Source organism: Oncorhynchus mykiss, chromosome 16 (genome assembly GCF_013265735.2).
Source record: "Oncorhynchus mykiss isolate Arlee chromosome 16, USDA_OmykA_1.1, whole genome shotgun sequence".
Taxonomy (NCBI): domain Eukaryota; kingdom Metazoa; phylum Chordata; class Actinopteri; order Salmoniformes; family Salmonidae; genus Oncorhynchus; species Oncorhynchus mykiss.
In genome coordinates, this window is record NC_048580.1 from 69,009,193 (window position 1) to 69,028,911 (window position 19,719).

A 19,719-nucleotide genomic window follows, 5' to 3' on the forward strand; every position below is an offset into this window, starting at 1 on the left:
TTCTTAAAATGGTATGCATGGTGATGTTTCTCCCCCACCCGAGAGATCTCTTAGCCATATGCTGCCTTCAGAAGAATCCAAATAAATTTTAAAAAGTTACGTTACGTCTTGGGTAAATACTGTCTGAAAGAAATGTTTATGATGAGACGTTGATTATCAGCATGTGTGGCGCAGCGGTCTGAGGCACTGCATCTCAGTACAAGAGGCGTCACCTGGTTCGAATCCAGGCTGAATCCCCATTCGGCCGTGATTGTGAGTCCCATAGGGCAGCGCACAATTGGCCCGGGGTTGGCCGTCATTGTAAATAAGAATGTGTTCGTAACTGACTTGCCAAGTTAAATAGTAAAGGTTTTAGTGGGAAAACCAAAGATTCGTTCATCCAGTAGAGGGGACAAAACGGCCAAATAAAATCAGCTGAAAGTCACGTGACGTGTAACCAACATGGCGACTCAGTGCTGCGTTAGCATCATCAACAAACTCGGTGAATCGACAAGACACCGATAGCCCGGTTTCGTTAGTCTTTTTCTCTCGCATGCACCAGGTCGAAGATGACGGCCTGAGATAGCAGAAGTTATATCAAGAGATGCAACAGCAACGTCTTGCTCAACAACAACACCACCAGAAGCAGGCAGAAAGCACAAAAACCAAGAGCATGTTTCTGTCTAGGGCGCTGGAAAAAATCCTGTCGGATAAGGAGGTGAAGCGGAGCCAGCACAGCCAGCTGCGTAAAGCTTGTCAAGTAGCACTTGGTACGTGAGTTGTATTTTTATTCCAGGACATTGCACCCATAGGCATGTTTTGTTTCTTCAATGTAATGTTTTAGGTAACCCTTACGTGCTAACTAATTACTGTCAAGCTAGCTACTATAGTTTCCTAGACAGTTTGGTGTAACATGCTGTAACGCCGCATAATGTTCAACGCGTCAGTCTTTGAACGCTGGCTGATTTATAGTGGGGCCTTGTCATAGATCTGACTGCATGTGAACACTTGGATCTGTCCTATGTTTTCACCACTGTCAACTTTAACAGCTGGCTGGCTAGCTAGTTAACGTGATACCTAGCCATTGGACCAGTCATTGTACAACACGTAGTATTGTCACCTAACCGGAACGGCACCTGTGTTAAATCAACTGGCAACTTCTGCCGCATTCAGATACTAATCGGAACTAGTAAACTCGGAAATGTCCGACTTGTGGATTTATTGAACGCGGCACGTGTGGCTAAGTAGCCTAGTGGTTAGAGTGTTGGACTAGTAACCAAAAGGTTGCCGGATCGAAACCCCGAACGGACAAGGTAATAATCTGTCGTTCTGCCCCTGAGCAAGGCAGTTAACCCACTTTTCCCCGGGCGCCGAAGAGGTGGATATCGATTATGGCAGACCAGCGCACCTCTCTGATTCAGAGGGGTTGGGTTAAATTCAGAAGTCACATTTCAGTTGAATGCTATGTTGTACAACTGACTAGGTATCCCCTTTACCTAAATAGAACAAGTTAGCAAGTGGGACTTTTCCCGAAATTCCTAGTTCTGAATTGCACGTGAACGCAACATTAACTCCAGGATACTCGGGACGTCTGTTCTTTTCCATTGAGCAGTGGAGGGATGACGTTAGTTTTACACACCACCCATTCTTGTGTTTGTTGAGAGATACATCCTGTAACCTTGTCTTTGATCATCTGAACAGGATACGTTCCAGCTGTATACCTTTTACTGTCAATTTAAGGATAATGTGTCCGTGACATTTTACTGTAAATTAATGGGCATTATTACTGCCAGTTTAGTATGAGATGTAGCGGAGTCCCTGCCCATCTTCCAAAAAATGTCTTGAGACCCTACGTCTTTTATGGCGGGAACTTCTAGCTAGATCAGCAGCAATCAATTACTATTTGAGAAGGTCAAAATGGATAATGTTAAGTATAGATAGATTCCAGTCGAGTCATAGTCACTGCCAGGTAACCCTGTACTGAAGTAGTACCATATTCATCTGGTGGGTTAATGTTGACCTTGCTCCCTTCAAATAAATGAATCTCTCCGTATTGACATTGCCCAGCCCACTCATAGACGCTCATATTCAGCACACCGTACACTAAACAGTTTACTTAGGCTCTGTTCATTGCATACTTTTCTCATTGGCACGGATGTTGTGTCCGTTGTGGTTTGGTTTATGGGGGGAGAACCTACTTGCCTGGTTATAGCCCAAATTCTTTATGATGATGGGTGGGTACAGGACATTACCTCAACTAGCCTATTCCCCTGCACCCTGACTCTGTACCGGTGCCCCCTGTATATAGCCTCCACATTGACTCTGTACCGGTGCCCCCTGTATATAGCCTCCACATTGACTCTGTACCGGTGCCCCTGTATATAGCCTCCACATTGACTCTGTACAGGTACCCCCTGTATATAGCCTCCACATTGACTCTGTACCGGTGCCCCCTGTATATAGCCTCCACATTGACTCTGTACAGGTACCCCCTGTATATAGCCTCCACATTGACTCTGTACCGGTGCCCCCTGTATATAGCCTCCACATTGACTCTGTACCGGTGCCCCCTGTATATAGCCTCCACATTGACTCTGTACCGGTGCTCCCTGTATATAGCCTCCACATTGACTCTGTACCGGTGCCCCTGTATATAGCCTCCACATTGACTCTGTACCGGTGCCCCGTGTATATAGCCTCCACATTGACTCTGTACCGGTGCCCCCTGTATATAGCCTCCACATTGACTCTGTACAGGTACCCCCTGTATATAGCCTCCACATTGACTCTGTACCGGTGCCCCCTGTATATAGCCTCCACATTGACTCAGTACAAGTACCCCCCTGTATATAGCCTCCACACTGACTCGGCACCGGTGCCCCCTGTATATAACTTCCACACTGACTCGGTACCGGTGCCCCCTGTATATAGCCTCCACACTGACTCTGTACCGGAGCCCCCTGTATATAACCTCCACATTGACTCAGTACCGGTGCCCCCTGTATATAGCCTCCACATTGACTCTGTACCGTAACACCCTGTATATAGTCTCCACATTGACTCTGTACCGGTACCCCCTGTATATAGCCTCCACACTGACTCTGTACCGGAGCCCCCTGTATATAACCTCCACACTGACTCTGTACCGGAGCCCCCTGTATATAACCTCCACATTGACTCAGTACCGGTGCCCCCTGTATATAGCCTCCACACTGACTCTGTACCGGTACCCCCTGTATATAGCCTCCACACTGACTCTGTACCGGTGCCCCCTGTATATAGCCTCCACACTGACTCTGTACCGGTACCCCCTGTATATAGCCTCCACATTGACTCTGTACCGGTACCCCCTGTATATAGCCTCCACATTGACTCTGTACCGGTACCCCCTGTATATAGCCTCCACATTGACTCTGTACCGGTACCCCCTGTATATAGCCTCCACACTGACTCTGTACCGGTGCCCCCTGTATATAGCCTCCACACTGACTCTGTACCGGTGCCCCCTGTATATAACCTCCACACATACTCTGTACCGGTACCCCCTGTATATAACCTCCACATTGACTCAGTACCGGTGCCTCATTATTCTTATTGTGTTACGTTTTATTTTAGTCTCCTTGGTAACTATTTTCTTCTTCTTGAACTGCACTGTTGGTTAAGGGCTGGTAAGAAAGCATTTCACAGTAAAGTCTACACTGTTGGTTAAGGGCTTGTAAGAAAGCATTTCACAGTAAAGTCTACACTGTTGGTTAAGGGCTGGTAAGAAAGCATTTCACAGTAAAGTCTACACTGTTGGTTAAGGGCTTGTAAGAAAGCATTTCACAGTAAAGTCTACACTGTTGGTTAAGGGCTGGTAAGAAAGCATTTCACAGTAAAGTCTACACTGTTGGTTAAGGGCTTGTAAGAAAGCATTTCACAGTAAAGTCTACACTGTTGGTTAAGGGCTTGTAAGTCAGCATTTCACAGTAAGGTCTACACTGTTGGTTAATGGCTTGTAAGTCAGCATTTCACAGTAAGGTCTACACTGTTGGTTGAGGGCTTGTAAGTCAGCATTTCACGGTAAAGTCTACACTGTTGGTTAAGGGCTTGTAAGTCAGCATTTCACAGTAAGGTCTACACTGTTGGTTAAGGGCCTGTAAGTCAGCATTTCACTGTAAAGTCTACACTGTTGGTTGAGTGCTTGTAAGAAAGCATTTCACGGTAAAGTCTACACTGTTGGTTAGGGGCTTGTAAGTCAGCATTTCACGGTAAGGTCTACACTGTTGGTTAGGGGCTTGTAAGTCAGCATTTCACAGTAAAGTTTACACTGTTGGTTAATGGCCTGTAAGTCAGCATTTCACGGTAAGGTCTACACTGTTGGTTAGGGGCTTGTAAGTCAGCATTTCACAGTAAAGTTTACACTGTTGGTTAATGGCTTGTAAGAAAGCATTTCACAGTAAAGTCTACACTGTTGGTTAATGGCCTGTAAGAAAGCATTTCACGGTAAGGTCTACACTTGTTGTTTTCGGCGCATTTGGCAAATAAAGTTTGATTTGATTTGGGTTTCTTTAATCTGATAACATGTTTATAATGGTGTGATTCCATACAAAACCCCCCAAATAATGTTTTTTTGTTGTTGTCATGGTTTCATATGGAATCACTTAATGAGCATGCCTCAATGGATCCTCGTCCTCTGACTAAAATTAGCCAGTCTTTTTCACAAACTGTGAGTGGCCAATTGACTGTGGTTCCACCTAGTTTGAGTGTACCCACACGCATGCCGTTGAGAAATGACATGTCCTAGACACTGGCACCATAGTTATTATTTTTTTTACTGTGCTGTTTCCTAGATCAGTGGTTCCCACCCCAAAACAGGAACTCAATTCGGATTTAAACATTCTCCTGAAAGTTGTAATAGTAGAATGCACTGGAGAGAGGGGGGCAGGATGTTCCCCAGGATGTTCCCCCAATGCTGGAAGGGAGGGCCCCCGAGTGGGGGAAAAGTTTGTGAACCCCAGTCCTAGATTATGAAATGTAGACTATAGCACAAGTTCTATTTGTTGTTGTTGTTAAGGGGAGATGAGATGAGCAACTGGAGATGTACAGTGGTGCAGTAATTAGGCTATAATGCTGCTTCTACAGCTGATGGCTTATTTATGGATCCCAGGTGAGCCTTGGGAGAGTCTGCAGTTTTTTTTCTTTCATATTTACTATACAACACAACTTTAATGTTCATTGTTGCAGCGGACAATGGGAATTCTGTCTTCTGTGCTCTTCATTTCCCCCCCTGATATCACACAGACAGTCACACACAGTTGAGAGGAGCACAGGGCCAAGCTGCAGTTGAGTCGACAACGGCTGTAGGCTATTTCCACAGAGTGTACTCGATGCTCCCTGTTCTACCTCGTGTGCCTGCCTTGAGAACAACTTTGGGTCTTGTGTGTCAGCAGTTGCCAAGCATCTCAGCATGTGAAGTTCTGGGATACAGCAGCCCAATTTGGTCACATCAAGGTCTGGCCTTGTATGTATGCACTATTGCTAATGCTCAGACCTACTAGGCTAGATAAGGAAAATGGTGACTTACAGTGGTGCATTTCGGCCTGTTCTGACAGATCTGCTTCGAACACAGGATCTTTGCTCTGCCCAAAGCTGTCACCAATGTTAAGGCGATAAGATTGTCTCTGGTCATTAGCAAGAGGTTTATGGGTTTTGAGGTTGTGAAATTTGCACATTTTAATTTGCTAATGCTAACTGTATTCATGGTATGTTGATACTGGTATTTTTATGCTAGTGAAATTAATGATCAGTTATGCCTAAAACACAGAAACACGTTCATCAGGTCTAAAGGTCAAAGTTCAGACCTCACTAATCTTGTTCCTTTTTTTTTTTTTTTTTTTCACTTCACAGATGAAATCAAAATCGAGCTTGAGAAGCAAAAGTAAGTTCAAACCCCTTTCTCTCCGGAAGTATCTGCAGCTCATGGACAGGTGTTTGGTTTGATGCACTTATTAAAGGGATACTGCAATATATTTTGTAGCAGTTTTTTTTTCTCTCTGCGTGCGGTTAGCAGGAAGTTTAAGTGAGTTTCTGGAGCTTTTGCTATCTAGCGTTAGCACAACGACTAGAAGGCTACAGGAAACAGCTGTCATGCTCTCCCTTTTAAGCAGTCACCGCTGTCATTAGTGGTTATTAAACTTGGGATGTCCTGAGGCCTGCATGTCATCATAACCTCGTGCTGTGGCTCCTTTCTCCAGAGATGGCTCAGTGGTCCCGCCCCGAGCAAACTACATTGAAGCTGACCAATACGTGCTGCCTTTTGAGCTCGCCTGTCAATCAAAGTCCCCACGCGTTGTCAGCACCTCGTTGGACTGCTTACAGGTACGCAGGTTTACACATCAAAGGACTTAAACACACCAACACTCATACGTATTACATTTCAATTTGTTACATGTGCCGAATACAACGGGTGTGGACCGTAAGTAAGCGTTTCACTGTAAGGTCTACAACCTGTTGTATTATATATAGTTTACTCAACTGTCTCACTGTCCTACTGTCTCACTGTCCTACTGTCTCACTGTCCTACTGTCTCACTGTCCTACTGTCTCACTGTCACCATTTTACTATCACTGTTTACTGTCTCACTGTCCTACTGTCTCACTGTCCTACTGTCTCACTGTCACCATTTTACTATCACTGTTTACTGTCTCACTGTCCTACTGTCTCACTGTCCTACTGTCACCGTCTCACTGTCCTATTCACTGTCTCACTGTCCTATTCACTGTCTCACTGTCCTATTGTCTCACTGTCCTATTCACTGTCTCACTGTCCTATTGTCTCACTGTCCTATTCACTGTCTCACTGTCCTATTGTCTTACTTGACATAGCAGCACGTAGCCTAGTGGTTAGAGCGTTGGGCCAGTAACTTAAGCCTAATTGCTCCAGGGTCGCCGTTGATCATGTCTGTCCCTGACCCCGCTTTCCAAGGGGAGTTGGGATATGCAACAAACATACTTCCAGTTCACACATGCTTAATACACGCTTCTATGCATGTGTGAAATAGGAGGAATATAAGCATCTGTCAGATCATTATTTATTGTGATCTAGTTCTAAACTGTATATCTTATTGTGTGTACATATCAGTCATATTTAATATAAATATATATTATATAATTAATATTTTTTTTATCTGGCTTTTTGATTTATTGTTGATGTCGATGATTGTACTGCAATGTTTAGGGAACTGGCATGCAAGCATTTGTAAACTAGGTAAACTGTGTACGTGTCAGATTCTTTTCTTGTAAATGCCACATGGACTTAATATGATCTTACACCTGTTGTGTCTCCTCAGAAATGTCTGACTTGTGGATGTCCGACTCCTTCTAAATGCCACAGATGCTCACTCTCTCCACAATCTCTCCCCTCTCCCCATGGCAGAAGCTCATTGCGTATGGCCACATCACGGGCAATGCCTCTGACAGTAGTGCTCCAGGGAAGAGGCTCATCGACCGGTTACTGGAGACCATTTGTAACTGTTTCCAGGGCCCACAGACAGACGAGGGGGTGCAACTGCAGATCGTCAAGGTCTGGCAGGGACCCCATCCATCTTAAACCTCTCCTTTAATGAATTGCTACTTATTTATACAGAACATATACAGAACCAATCAAACGTTTGGACACACCTACTCATTCAAGGGTTTTTCTTTATTTTTACTGTTTTCTACATTGCCAAGAAAGAGTGTGCAAAGCTGTCATCAAGGCAAAGGGTGGCTACTTTGAAGAATTTCAAATATAAAGTATATTTTGATTTGTTTATCACTTTTTAGTTATTACATGATTCCATGTGTGTTATGTCATAGTTTAGATGTCTTCACTGTTATGCTACAATGTAGAACCTAGTTTAAATAAAGAGGACCTGTAATGAGTAGCTGTGTCCAAACTTTTGACTGGTCCTAGTTGCCTCTCAGGACAAATTGCTGCCCATTATTTTCCACATCCCAGTGTGATGCTACAGATATAGTAGTGATGCTACAGATATAGTAGTGATGCTACAGATATAGTAGTGATGCTACAGATATAGTAGTGATGCTACAGATATAGTAGTGATGCTACAGATATAGTAGTGATGCTACAGGTATAGTAGTGATGCTACAGGTATAGTAGTGATGCTACAGGTATAGTAGTGATGCTACAGGTATAGTAGTGATGCTACAGGTATAGTAGTGATGCTACAGGTATAGTAGTGATGCTACAGGTATAGTAGTGATGCTACAGGTATAGTAGTGATGCTACAGGTATAGTAGTGATGCTACAGGTATAGTAGTGATGCTACAGGTATAGTAGTGATGCTACAGATATAGTAGTGATGCTACAGGTATAGTAGTGATGCTACAGATATAGTAGTGATACTACAGATATAGCAGTGATACTACAGGTATAGTAGTGATGCTACAGATATAGTAGTGATGCTACAGATATAGTAGTGATGCTACAGATATAGTAGTGATGCTACAGGTATAGTAGTGATGCTACAGGTATAGTAGTGATGCTACAGGTATAGTAGTGATGCTACAGATATAGTAGTGATACTACAGATATAGTAGTGATGCTACAGATATAGTAGTGATGCTACAGGTATAGTAGTGATGCTACAGGTATAGTAGTGATGCTACAGATATAGTAGTGATGCTACAGGTATAGTAGTGATGCTACAGGTATAGTAGTGATGCTACAGGTATAGTAGTGATGCTACAGGTATAGTAGTGATGCTACAGGTATAGTAGTGATGCTACAGGTATAGTAGTGATGCTACAGGTATAGTAGTGATGCTACAGGTATAGTAGTGATGCTACAGGTATAGTAGTGATGCTACAGGTATAGTAGTGATGCTACAGGTATAGTAGTGATGCTACAGGTATAGTAGTGATGCTACAGATATAGTAGTGATGCTACAGGTATAGTAGTGATGCTACAGGTATAGTAGTGATGCTACAGATATAGTAGTGATGCTACAGGTATAGTAGTGATGCTACAGGTATAGTAGTGATGCTACAGGTATAGTAGTGATGCTACAGATATAGTAGTGATGCTACAGATATAGTAGTGATGCTACAGGTATAGTAGTGATGCTACAGGTATAGTAGTGATGCTACAGGTATAGTAGTGATGCTACAGATATAGTAGTGATGCTACAGATATAGTAGTGATGCTACAGATATAGTAGTGATGCTACAGATATAGTAGTGATGCTACAGATATAGTAGTGATGCTACAGATATAGTAGTGATGCTACAGGTATAGTAGTGATGCTACAGATATAGCAGTGATGCTACAGATATAGCAGTGATACTACAGGTATAGTAGTGATGCTACAGATATAGTAGTGATGCTACAGATATAGTAGTGATGCTACAGATATAGTAGTGATGCTACAGGTATAGTAGTGATGCTACAGGTATAGTAGTGATGCTACAGGTATAGTAGTGATGCTACAGGTATAGTAGTGATGCTACAGGTATAGTAGTGATGCTACAGGTATAGTAGTGATGCTACAGGTATAGTAGTGGTGCTACAGGTATAGTAGTGGTGCTACAGGTATAGTAGTGGTGCTACAGGTATAGTAGTGATGCTACAGGTATAGTAGTGATGCTACAGGTATAGTAGTGATGCTACAGGTATAGTAGTGATGCTACAGGTATAGTAGTGATGCTACAGGTATAGTAGTGATGCTACAGGTATAGTAGTGATGCTACAGGTATAGTAGTGATGCTACAGGTATAGTAGTGATGCTACAGGTATAGTAGTGATGCTACAGGTATAGTAGTGATGCTACAGGTATAGTAGTGATGCTACAGGTATAGTAGTGATGCTACAGGTATAGTAGTGATGCTACAGGTATAGTAGTGATGCTACAGGTATAGTAGTGATGCTACAGGTATAGTAGTGATGCTACAGGTATAGTAGTGATGCTACAGGTATAGTAGTGATGCTACAGGTATAGTAGTGATGCTACAGGTATAGTAGTGATGCTACAGGTATAGTAGTGATGCTACAGGTATAGTAGTGATGCTACAGATATAGTAGTGATGCTACAGATATAGTAGTGATGCTACAGATATAGTAGTGATGCTACAGATATAGTAGTGATGCTACAGATATAGTAGTGATGCTACAGGTATAGCAGTGATGCTACAGATATAGCAGTGATGCTACAGGTATAGTAGTGATGCTACAGATATAGTAGTGATGCTACAGATATAGTAGTGATGCTACAGATATAGTAGTGATGCTACAGGTATAGTAGTGATGCTACAGGTATAGTAGTGATGCTACAGGTATAGTAGTGATGCTACAGGTATAGTAGTGATGCTACAGATATAGTAGTGATGCTACAGGTATAGTAGTGATGCTACAGGTATAGTAGTGATACTACAGATATAGCAGTGATACTACAGGTATAGTAGTGATGCTACAGATATAGTAGTGATGCTACAGATATAGTAGTGATGCTACAGATATAGTAGTGATGCTACAGGTATAGTAGTGATGCTACAGGTATAGTAGTGATGCTACAGGTATAGTAGTGATGCTACAGGTATAGTAGTGATGCTACAGGTATAGTAGTGATGCTACAGGTATAGTAGTGATGCTACAGGTATAGTAGTGATGCTACAGATATAGTAGTGATGCTACAGGTATAGTAGTGATGCTACAGATATAGTAGTGATGCTACAGATATAGCAGTGATGCTACAGGTATAGTAGTGATGCTACAGATATAGTAGTGATGCTACAGATATAGTAGTGATGCTACAGATATAGTAGTGATGCTACAGGTATAGTAGTGATGCTACAGGTATAGTAGTGATGCTACAGGTATAGTAGTGATGCTACAGGTATAGTAGTGATGCTACAGGTATAGTAGTGATGCTACAGATATAGTAGTGATGCTACAGATATAGTAGTGATGCTACAGGTATAGTAGTGATGCTACAGGTATAGTAGTGATGCTACAGATATAGTAGTGATGCTACAGGTATAGTAGTGATGCTACAGGTATAGTAGTGATGCTACAGGTATAGTAGTGATGCTACAGGTATAGTAGTGATGCTACAGGTATAGTAGTGATGCTACAGGTATAGTAGTGATGCTACAGGTATAGTAGTGATGCTACAGGTATAGTAGTGATGCTACAGGTATAGTAGTGATGCTACAGGTATAGTAGTGATGCTACAGGTATAGTAGTGATGCTACAGATATAGTAGTGATGCTACAGGTATAGTAGTGATGCTACAGGTATAGTAGTGATGCTACAGATATAGTAGTGATGCTACAGGTATAGTAGTGATGCTACAGGTATAGTAGTGATGCTACAGGTATAGTAGTGATGCTACAGGTATAGTAGTGATGCTACAGATATAGTAGTGATGCTACAGGTATAGTAGTGATGCTACAGGTATAGTAGTGATGCTACAGGTATAGTAGTGATGCTACAGGTATAGTAGTGATGCTACAGATATAGTAGTGATGCTACAGATATAGTAGTGATGCTACAGATATAGTAGTGATGCTACAGATATAGTAGTGATGCTACAGATATAGTAGTGATGCTACAGGTATAGTAGTGATGCTACAGATATAGTAGTGATGCTACAGATATAGCAGTGATACTACAGGTATAGTAGTGATGCTACAGATATAGTAGTGATGCTACAGATATAGTAGTGATGCTACAGATATAGTAGTGATGCTACAGGTATAGTAGTGATGCTACAGGTATAGTAGTGATGCTACAGGTATAGTAGTGATGCTACAGGTATAGTAGTGATGCTACAGGTATAGTAGTGATGCTACAGGTATAGTAGTGATGCTACAGGTATAGTAGTGATGCTACAGGTATAGTAGTGGTGCTACAGGTATAGTAGTGGTGCTACAGGTATAGTAGTGGTGCTACAGGTATAGTAGTGGTGCTACAGGTATAGTAGTGATGCTACAGGTATAGTAGTGATGCTACAGGTATAGTAGTGATGCTACAGGTATAGTAGTGATGCTACAGGTATAGTAGTGATGCTACAGGTATAGTAGTGATGCTACAGGTATAGTAGTGATGCTACAGGTATAGTAGTGATGCTACAGGTATAGTAGTGATGCTACAGGTATAGTAGTGATGCTACAGGTATAGTAGTGATGCTACAGGTATAGTAGTGATGCTACAGGTATAGTAGTGATGCTACAGGTATAGTAGTGATGCTACAGGTATAGTAGTGATGCTACAGGTATAGTAGTGATGCTACAGGTATAGTAGTGATGCTACAGGTATAGTAGTGATGCTACAGGTATAGTAGTGATGCTACAGGTATAGTAGTGATGCTACAGATATAGTAGTGATGCTACAGATATAGTAGTGATGCTACAGATATAGTAGTGATGCTACAGATATAGTAGTGATGCTACAGGTATAGCAGTGATGCTACAGATATAGCAGTGATGCTACAGGTATAGCAGTGATGCTACAGGTATAGTAGTGATGCTACAGGTATAGTAGTGATGCTACAGGTATAGTAGTGATGCTACAGGTATAGTAGTGATGCTACAGGTATAGTAGTGATGCTACAGGTATAGTAGTGATGCTACAGGTATAGTAGTGATGCTACAGGTATAGTAGTGATGCTACAGGTATAGTAGTGATGCTACAGGTATAGTAGTGATGCTACAGGTATAGTAGTGATGCTACAGGTATAGTAGTGATGCTACAGGTATAGTAGTGATGCTACAGGTATAGTAGTGATGCTACAGGTATAGTAGTGATGCTACAGGTATAGTAGTGATGCTACAGGTATAGTAGTGATGCTACAGGTATAGTAGTGATGCTACAGGTATAGTTGTGATGCTACAGGTATAGTAGTGATGCTACAGGTATAGTAGTGATACTACAGGTATAGTAGTGATACTACAGGTATAGTAGTGATACTACAGGTATCCGGAGCCACATCCGTCTCTTACGGCTGGCTGTACAGGAGACGTGATACATAACCAGAGCTCATTTCAGCTTCCCATAGTGGAGCTCCAGAGTTGAGGGTCCAAAAGTCTGTCGTGTTCAAACAAGCTGCCCGCCACTATTATCACGGTTGTGTACAGGTTTTATTGGACTGACAAACATTCCTACGACATATAAAGATGCTGTATATAAGATAGTTCTTCTATAATTCACAAAGGTAGTTAAAGACACTATGTATTCTCTGTTCTGTGTCTGTATGGACTAGCGATGCCAAAATTCAGGGTACTTTTTAATAAAATCCCTGGTTTTCCAGAAATTCTGGTTGGAGGATTACAGATTAACCTTCTTATTCCCTTCTGATTCTGCGAAACTTCCAACTAGGATTTCAGGAAAATCAGGGATTTTTTGGGGGGGGGAGTTCCCGGAATTGTGCATTCCTAGTTCTGACCCCTCTCTGTTCTCCTGTAGGCTCTGCTGACGGCAGTCACCTCCCCTCACATTGAGATCCACGAGGGAACGGTTCTGCTGACAGTGCGTACCTGTTACAACATCTACCTGGCCAGCCGTAACCTCATCAACCAGACCACCGCCAAGGCTACGCTCACACAGATGGTCAATGTCATCTTCACCCACATGGAGACTCAGGCGGTCAGTGCACTACTGTCCCCTGTCCAGACCAGTCCATATCACTCTCATATGTACATAGTCATCTATAACATGCACTTTGACTCAATCATAGATGCTGGTGTGTATCATCTTAGAGCGAGCTGATGGACTAATGGGAATGTAAATATCCGGATTGAAACTAGACTCTGGAACTAGACGAGAAATGGATACACTCCTCGTATCTCAATAATTTCTCCATAAGTGTATTTGTGTCTCCTTCCCGAGTCGGGATGGAACGGCCCGCGTCTCCTTCCCGAGTCGGGGTGGAACGGCCCGCGTCTCCTTCCCGAGTCGGGGTGGAACGGCCCGCGTCTCCTTCCCGAGTCGGGGTGGAACGGCCCGCGTCTCCTTCCCGAGTCGGGGTGGAACGGCCCGCGTCTCCTTCCCGAGTCGGGGTGGAACGGCCCGTGTCTCCTTCCCGAGTCGGGGTGGAACGGCCCGTGTCTCCTTCCCGAGTCGGGGTGGAACGGCCCGTGTCTCCTTCCCGAGTCGGGGTGGAACGGCCCGTGTCTCCTTCTCGAGTCGGGGTGGAACGGCCCGTGTCTCCTAGTCCTATTAGTTGACTGGTTCATTGGCTGGTATTGACCTGCAGTTAGTTTGGTGGTCTGACTAGTTGTGTTGATCATGGCTGGTCTGTTCATTTCCCTGCATCTATACAGGCTATAGAGGCTCAGGAGAAGGATAGACTATGTCTGCCCAAGCAGAACCCTTCCCCTTCCCCTGGGCAGATGTCTGGTGGTTCCCCCCGGTCAGACTCCACCCCAGACCTCAACGGGACCCCTTTTCCTGCAGCCAGCACACTGGACCTTAATACCATCAATGGCCAACCGGAGGAGTGCAAGACTGAGGAGGATGTGACTGCTACAGAGGAGCACAGAGAGGACACACCACGTCCAGGTATTGGCCTTCTTTGTATTCATACTTAGCATCCATCTGTGCTGTTCCCAGAGAGCTACTGTCCTATAGGTTTACACTAGGGCTCTACAACCCTGTTCCCAGAGAGCTACCGTCCTACAGGGTTACACTAGGGCTCTCCAACCCTGCTACCGTCCTATAGGTTTACACTAGGGCTCTACAACCCTGTTCCCAGAGAGCTACCGTCCTATAGGTTTACACTAGGGCTCTCCAACCCTGCTACCATCCTATAGGTTTACACTAGGGCTCTCTAACCCTGTTCCCAGAGAGCTACCGTCCTACAGGTTTACACTAGGGCTCTCCAACCCTGCTACCATCCTATAGGTTTACACTAGGGCTCTCTAACCCTGTTCCCAGAGAGCTACCGTCCTACAGGTTTACACTAGGGCTCTCCAACCCTGCTACCATCCTATAGGTTTACACTAGGGCTCTCTAACCCTGTTCCCAGAGAGCTACCGTCCTATAGGTTTACACTAGGGCTCTCCAACCCTGCTACCATCCTATAGGTTTACACTAGGGCTCTCCAACCCTGCTACCATCCTATAGGTTTACACTAGGGCTCTCCAACCCTGCTACCATCCTATAGGTTTACACTAGGGCTCTCCAACCCTGCTACCATCCTATAGGTTTACACTAGGGCTCTCTAACCCTGTTCCCGGAGAGCTACCGTCCTATAGGTTTACACTAGGGCTCTCCAACCCTGCTACCATCCTATAGGTTTACACTAGGGCTCTCTAACCCTGTTCCCGGAGAGCTACCGTCCTATAGGTTTACACTAGGGCTCTCCAACCCTGCTACCATCCTATAGGTTTACACTAGGGCTCTCTAACCCTGTTCCCGGAGAGCTACCGTCCTATAGGTTTACACTAGGGCTCTCCAACCCTGCTACCATCCTATAGGTTTACACTACAACCTTAATCGAGCGCACTTGATTTTTAAAAGTTATTATAAACAAATGTACGCCTTTTTCCCCTCCCATTTTCAAGTACGATCTTGTTTCATCGCTGCAACTCCCCAACGGACTCGGGAGAGGCGACGGTTGAGTAGTGCGTCCTCCGAAACATGACGCGCCAAATCCGCTCGCTTAACCCTGAAGCCAGCTACACCAATGTGTAGGAGGAAACACTGTTTAACTGATGACAGAAATCAGCCTGCAGGTGCCTAGACTGCCACAAGGAGTCGCTAGAGCTCGGTGAGTCAAGTAACCCCCCCCCCCCAAACCCGGATGACACTGGGCCAATTGTGCGCCACCCTATGGGACTCCCGTTCACAGCCGGTTGTGGCACAGCCTGGAATCAAACCCGGGTCTCTAGTGACACCTCAAGCAATGCAGTGCCTTAGACCTCTGCACCATTCGGAAGGACCACACACTTCATGTTAATCATTTTCTGGTTGATGAGACAAATCTGGTTATCTACAACTGTGGTTGGAGTGAGAACCTACAGGAGGGTAGTTCTCCGGGAACGGGGTTGGAGTGAAAACCTACAGGAGTGTCGCTCTCCAGGAACAGGGTTGGAGTGAACCTACAGGAGTGTCGCTCTCCAGGAACAGGGTTGGAGTGAAAACCTACAGGAGTGTCGCTCTCCAGGAACAGGGTTGGAGTGAAAACCTACAGGAGTGTCGCTCTCCAGGAACAGGGTTGGCTGCCATAGATCATGATTTTATTGTAAGACATTTCTGAAGCTCACATCATCCTCATCAATTTGACACTTGGTCTTTTTTCCTCATCAATAGTTTTTAATGATCCACTTCCAGAAACACCACCAACAGTAACACAGTCAGTAGAGGAAGGGGGAGGGGGATCAGAATTAGGGGAGAGGGGGACATCGGGAGTAGGTCAGGTCGATTCAAAGCCAACAGAGCAACCAACGACTGATGTGGTGGAGGACGTGGCCGCAGAACCAGAACCACAGACCCAAACTGCACAAGGTCAGTAATTGGTTGTGATCGGAGTGAGTGGACAGTTTGTTATTCATGGCTTGCCTGTCATTTACACACCTGTATCAAGGTTCCTGCCTTGTAGTTTTTCCAGGCCATTGTGCTTCTGCATTGCTTGCTGCTTGGGGTTTCAGGCTGGAAAAGCGCTTTGTGACATCTGCTGATGTAGAAAAGGCCTTACAATCAAATGTGTTTTATGGACTGGTCTGTTCCACCCCTCCACACAGCAGGGGACCATCCCCCGCACATACCACCAGAGCACCCTGATCTGATGCCCCCTACACCCAGGACAGTTAGGAACCAGATGAACGGCATTATGGGTGACCATGGTTCCGTGTCCTCTACAGACATCTTGGTAAGTGATCTCTTATCTTGGAATGAGGATGTGTCACATCAAAAGTTTTAATGGGAACTGTGATTCCTGATGATTTTTTACCCTTAATTAATTATACATAGTTATGCTCAGTTTTAGTTATGTATTGACAATTGCATGGTACATTTTAAAGCTGTTCTGTTTTTTGTTTGTTTGTTTGTTTTCTCGTCGTGTCTTTTAGGATTTAGAGTCCATGCAGGGTGTCCAGAACGCTGTTGGTTTCTCACACATCCTGCAGAAAGACGCCTTCCTGGTCTTCCGCTCCCTCTGCAAACTGTCCATGAAGCCGCTGGCGGACGGATCCCCTGACCCAAAGTGAGACATCATCCACTAGCCCTTCAGCCCATCATCCACTAGCCCTTCAGCTCATCATCCACTAGCCCTTCAGCCCTCGCTTCCCCGCTCAGTTCACACCCACAACTTCACCTTTCCCTTCATCTCATCACCTAAACCAAGTCCACATTTTTCTGCTTTCTGTTCACAGTAATGTCATTTAGCAGACTTGTTTTACCCATAAGCGACTTAAGTCATGTGTGCATGTATACATTCTGTGTACGGGTGGTCCCGGGAATTGAACCAACTATCCTGGTGTTGCAAGCTTCAAGCGTTACTAGCTAAGCTACAGAAGACCACCAGGCCCCAATAGAGGACTATATCACTAGCTGTCACTCACCTCTCTCTCTCTCTCGCCCTCTCTCTCTCGCCCTCTCTCTCTCGCCCTCTCTCTCTCGCCCTCAGGTCTCACGAGCTGCGCTCCAAGGTGGTGTCCCTGCAGCTGCTGCTGTCTGTGCTCCAGGGGGCGGGGCCTGTCTTCCGCTCCCACGAGATGTTTGTCAACGCCATCAAGCAGTACCTGTGTGTGGCCCTCTCGAAGAACGGTGTCTCCTCTGTGCCAGAGGTGTTCGAGCTCTCCCTCGCCATCTTCCTCACCCTGCTCTCCCACTTCAAAGTCCACCTCAAGATGCAGATTGAGGTGTGAGATGCAGGACTTAAATAGAGGTTTAATCTGGGATTTTATTTAGAGTCCTGTCATTCAGTTCAGAATAGGCAACAGGGAATGAAAATAAATGATGCGACTATCTACCATCTTTCCACCCCTCACTCTCTCCCCACTCTCTCCTCCCTCCCTCACTCTCTCCCCACTCTCTCCTCCCTCCCTCACTCTCTCCCCACTCTCTCCTCTCTCCTCCCTCCCTCACTCTCTCCCCACTCTCTCCTCCCTCCCTCCCTCCCTCCCTCACTCTCTCCTCCCTCCCTCCCTCACTCCCTCACTCCCTCACTCCCTCACTCCCTCACTCCCTCACTCCCTCACTCCCTCACTCCCTCACTCCCTCCCTTCCTCCCTCACTCTCTCCTCCCTCACTCTCTCCTCCCTCCCTCTCTCCTCCCTCCCTCCCTCTCTCCTCCCTCCCTCCCTCTCTCCTCCCTCCCTCCCTCTCTCCTCCCTCTCTCACTCTCTCTACCCCTCACTCTCTCTCTACCCCTCACTCTCTCTCTACCCCTCACTCACTCTCTCTACCCCTCACTCACTCTCTCTACCCCTCACTCTCTCTCTCTACCCCTCACTCTCTCTCTCTCTACCCCTCCACTCTCTCTCTCTACCCCTCCACTCTCTCTCTCTACCCCTCCACTCTCTCTCTCTACCCCTCCACTCTCTCTCTCTACCCCTCCACTCTCTCTCTCTCCTCCGTCCACTCTCTCTCTCCTCCCTCCCCTCTCTCTCTCTACCCCTCCACTCTCTCTCTCTCCTCCGTCCACTCTCTCTCTCCTCCCTCCCCTCACTCTCTCCTCCCTCCCCTCACTCTCTGGAACTCAGGTGTTCTTCAGGGAGATTTTCCTGACCATCCTGGAAACGTCATCCAGCTCCTTTGAACACAAGTGGATGGTCATTCAAACCCTGACACGGATATGTGCAAGTAAAAACACATGCTGCTCATCCCTCATTGAGACCTGTCTCAGTTTAATCTCCCCCTCAAGTAAAAACACATGATGCTGTGTTATGTACCATATACCACTCATCCCTCAGTGAGACCTGTCTCAGTTTAATCTCCCCCTCAAGTAAAAACACATGCTGCTGTGTTATGTACCATATACCACTCATCCCTCATTGAGACCTGTCTCAGTTTAATCTCCCCCTCAAGTAAAAACACATGATGCTGTGTTATGTACCATATACCACTCATCCCTCAGTGAGACCTGTCTCAGTTTAATCTCCCCCTCAAGTAAAAACACATGCTGCTGTGTTATGTACCATTTACCACTCAACCCTCAGTGAGACCTGTCTAACCAGTTTAATCTCCCCCTCAAGTAGAAACACATGCTGCTGTGTTATGTACCATTTACCACTCAACCCTCAGTGAGACCTGTCTCAGTTTAATCTCCCCCTCAAGTAAAAACACATGCTGCTGTGTTATGTACCATTTACCACTCAACCCTCAGTGAGACCTGTCTCAGTTTAATCTCCCCCTCTTCAAACCCTTCACCCCAGATGCTCAGTGTGTGGTGGATATCTATGTGAACTACGACTGTGACCTGAACGCTGCCAACATCTTTGAGCGTCTGGTGAATGACCTGTCTAAGATTGCCATGGGAAGGAGTGGCCAGGAGCTGGGGATGACCCCTCTACAGGTGACCTCACACTGACCTGTCAGTAGTTACCTACCAAATATGGTCAGAATTAGAATCACTTTTATTCGCCAGCTACCTTGACAGTCAGAATGTGACCTGGTGGTATGGTGCTGCTAGTGATAGACAACATTTAGAGACAGAGGGATTTACACAGAGTTATACAAATATATACCAAATCATGGTTGGATTTTCAGTCATTCATCTGTTTCTGTGACCATTAACAGGAGAAATACAGTACCAGTTAA

The 19,719-nt window shown here is 45.1% G+C and overlaps 1 protein-coding gene across 3 annotated transcripts in view; it reads left to right on the top strand.

Moving 5' to 3' along the window:
- Positions 1–308: 308 nt before the first annotated feature.
- The window catches only part of LOC110491169 (brefeldin A-inhibited guanine nucleotide-exchange protein 2), a 47,418-nt gene continuing 28,007 nt past the window's right edge, over positions 309–19,719 (top strand). The window contains exons 1-12 of one of the 3 annotated variants that reach the window (XM_036947654.1): positions 309–749; positions 5,869–5,899; positions 6,216–6,339; positions 7,396–7,542; positions 13,423–13,602; positions 14,280–14,517; positions 16,270–16,464; positions 16,704–16,828; positions 17,028–17,161; positions 17,585–17,819; positions 18,663–18,762; positions 19,335–19,474. In XM_036947654.1, the coding sequence (XP_036803549.1) occupies positions 584–749; positions 5,869–5,899; positions 6,216–6,339; positions 7,396–7,542; positions 13,423–13,602; positions 14,280–14,517; positions 16,270–16,464; positions 16,704–16,828; positions 17,028–17,161; positions 17,585–17,819; positions 18,663–18,762; positions 19,335–19,474 (1,815 nt within the window). In that variant the 5' untranslated portion in view covers positions 309–583. Of the gene's footprint in view, positions 750–5,868; positions 5,900–6,215; positions 6,340–7,395; positions 7,543–13,422; positions 13,603–14,279; positions 14,518–16,269; positions 16,465–16,700; positions 16,829–17,027; positions 17,162–17,584; positions 17,820–18,662; positions 18,763–19,334; positions 19,475–19,719 lie in introns of all 3 variants that reach the window. The other 2 variants (XM_036947655.1, XM_036947653.1) reach the window with 2 other exon arrangements.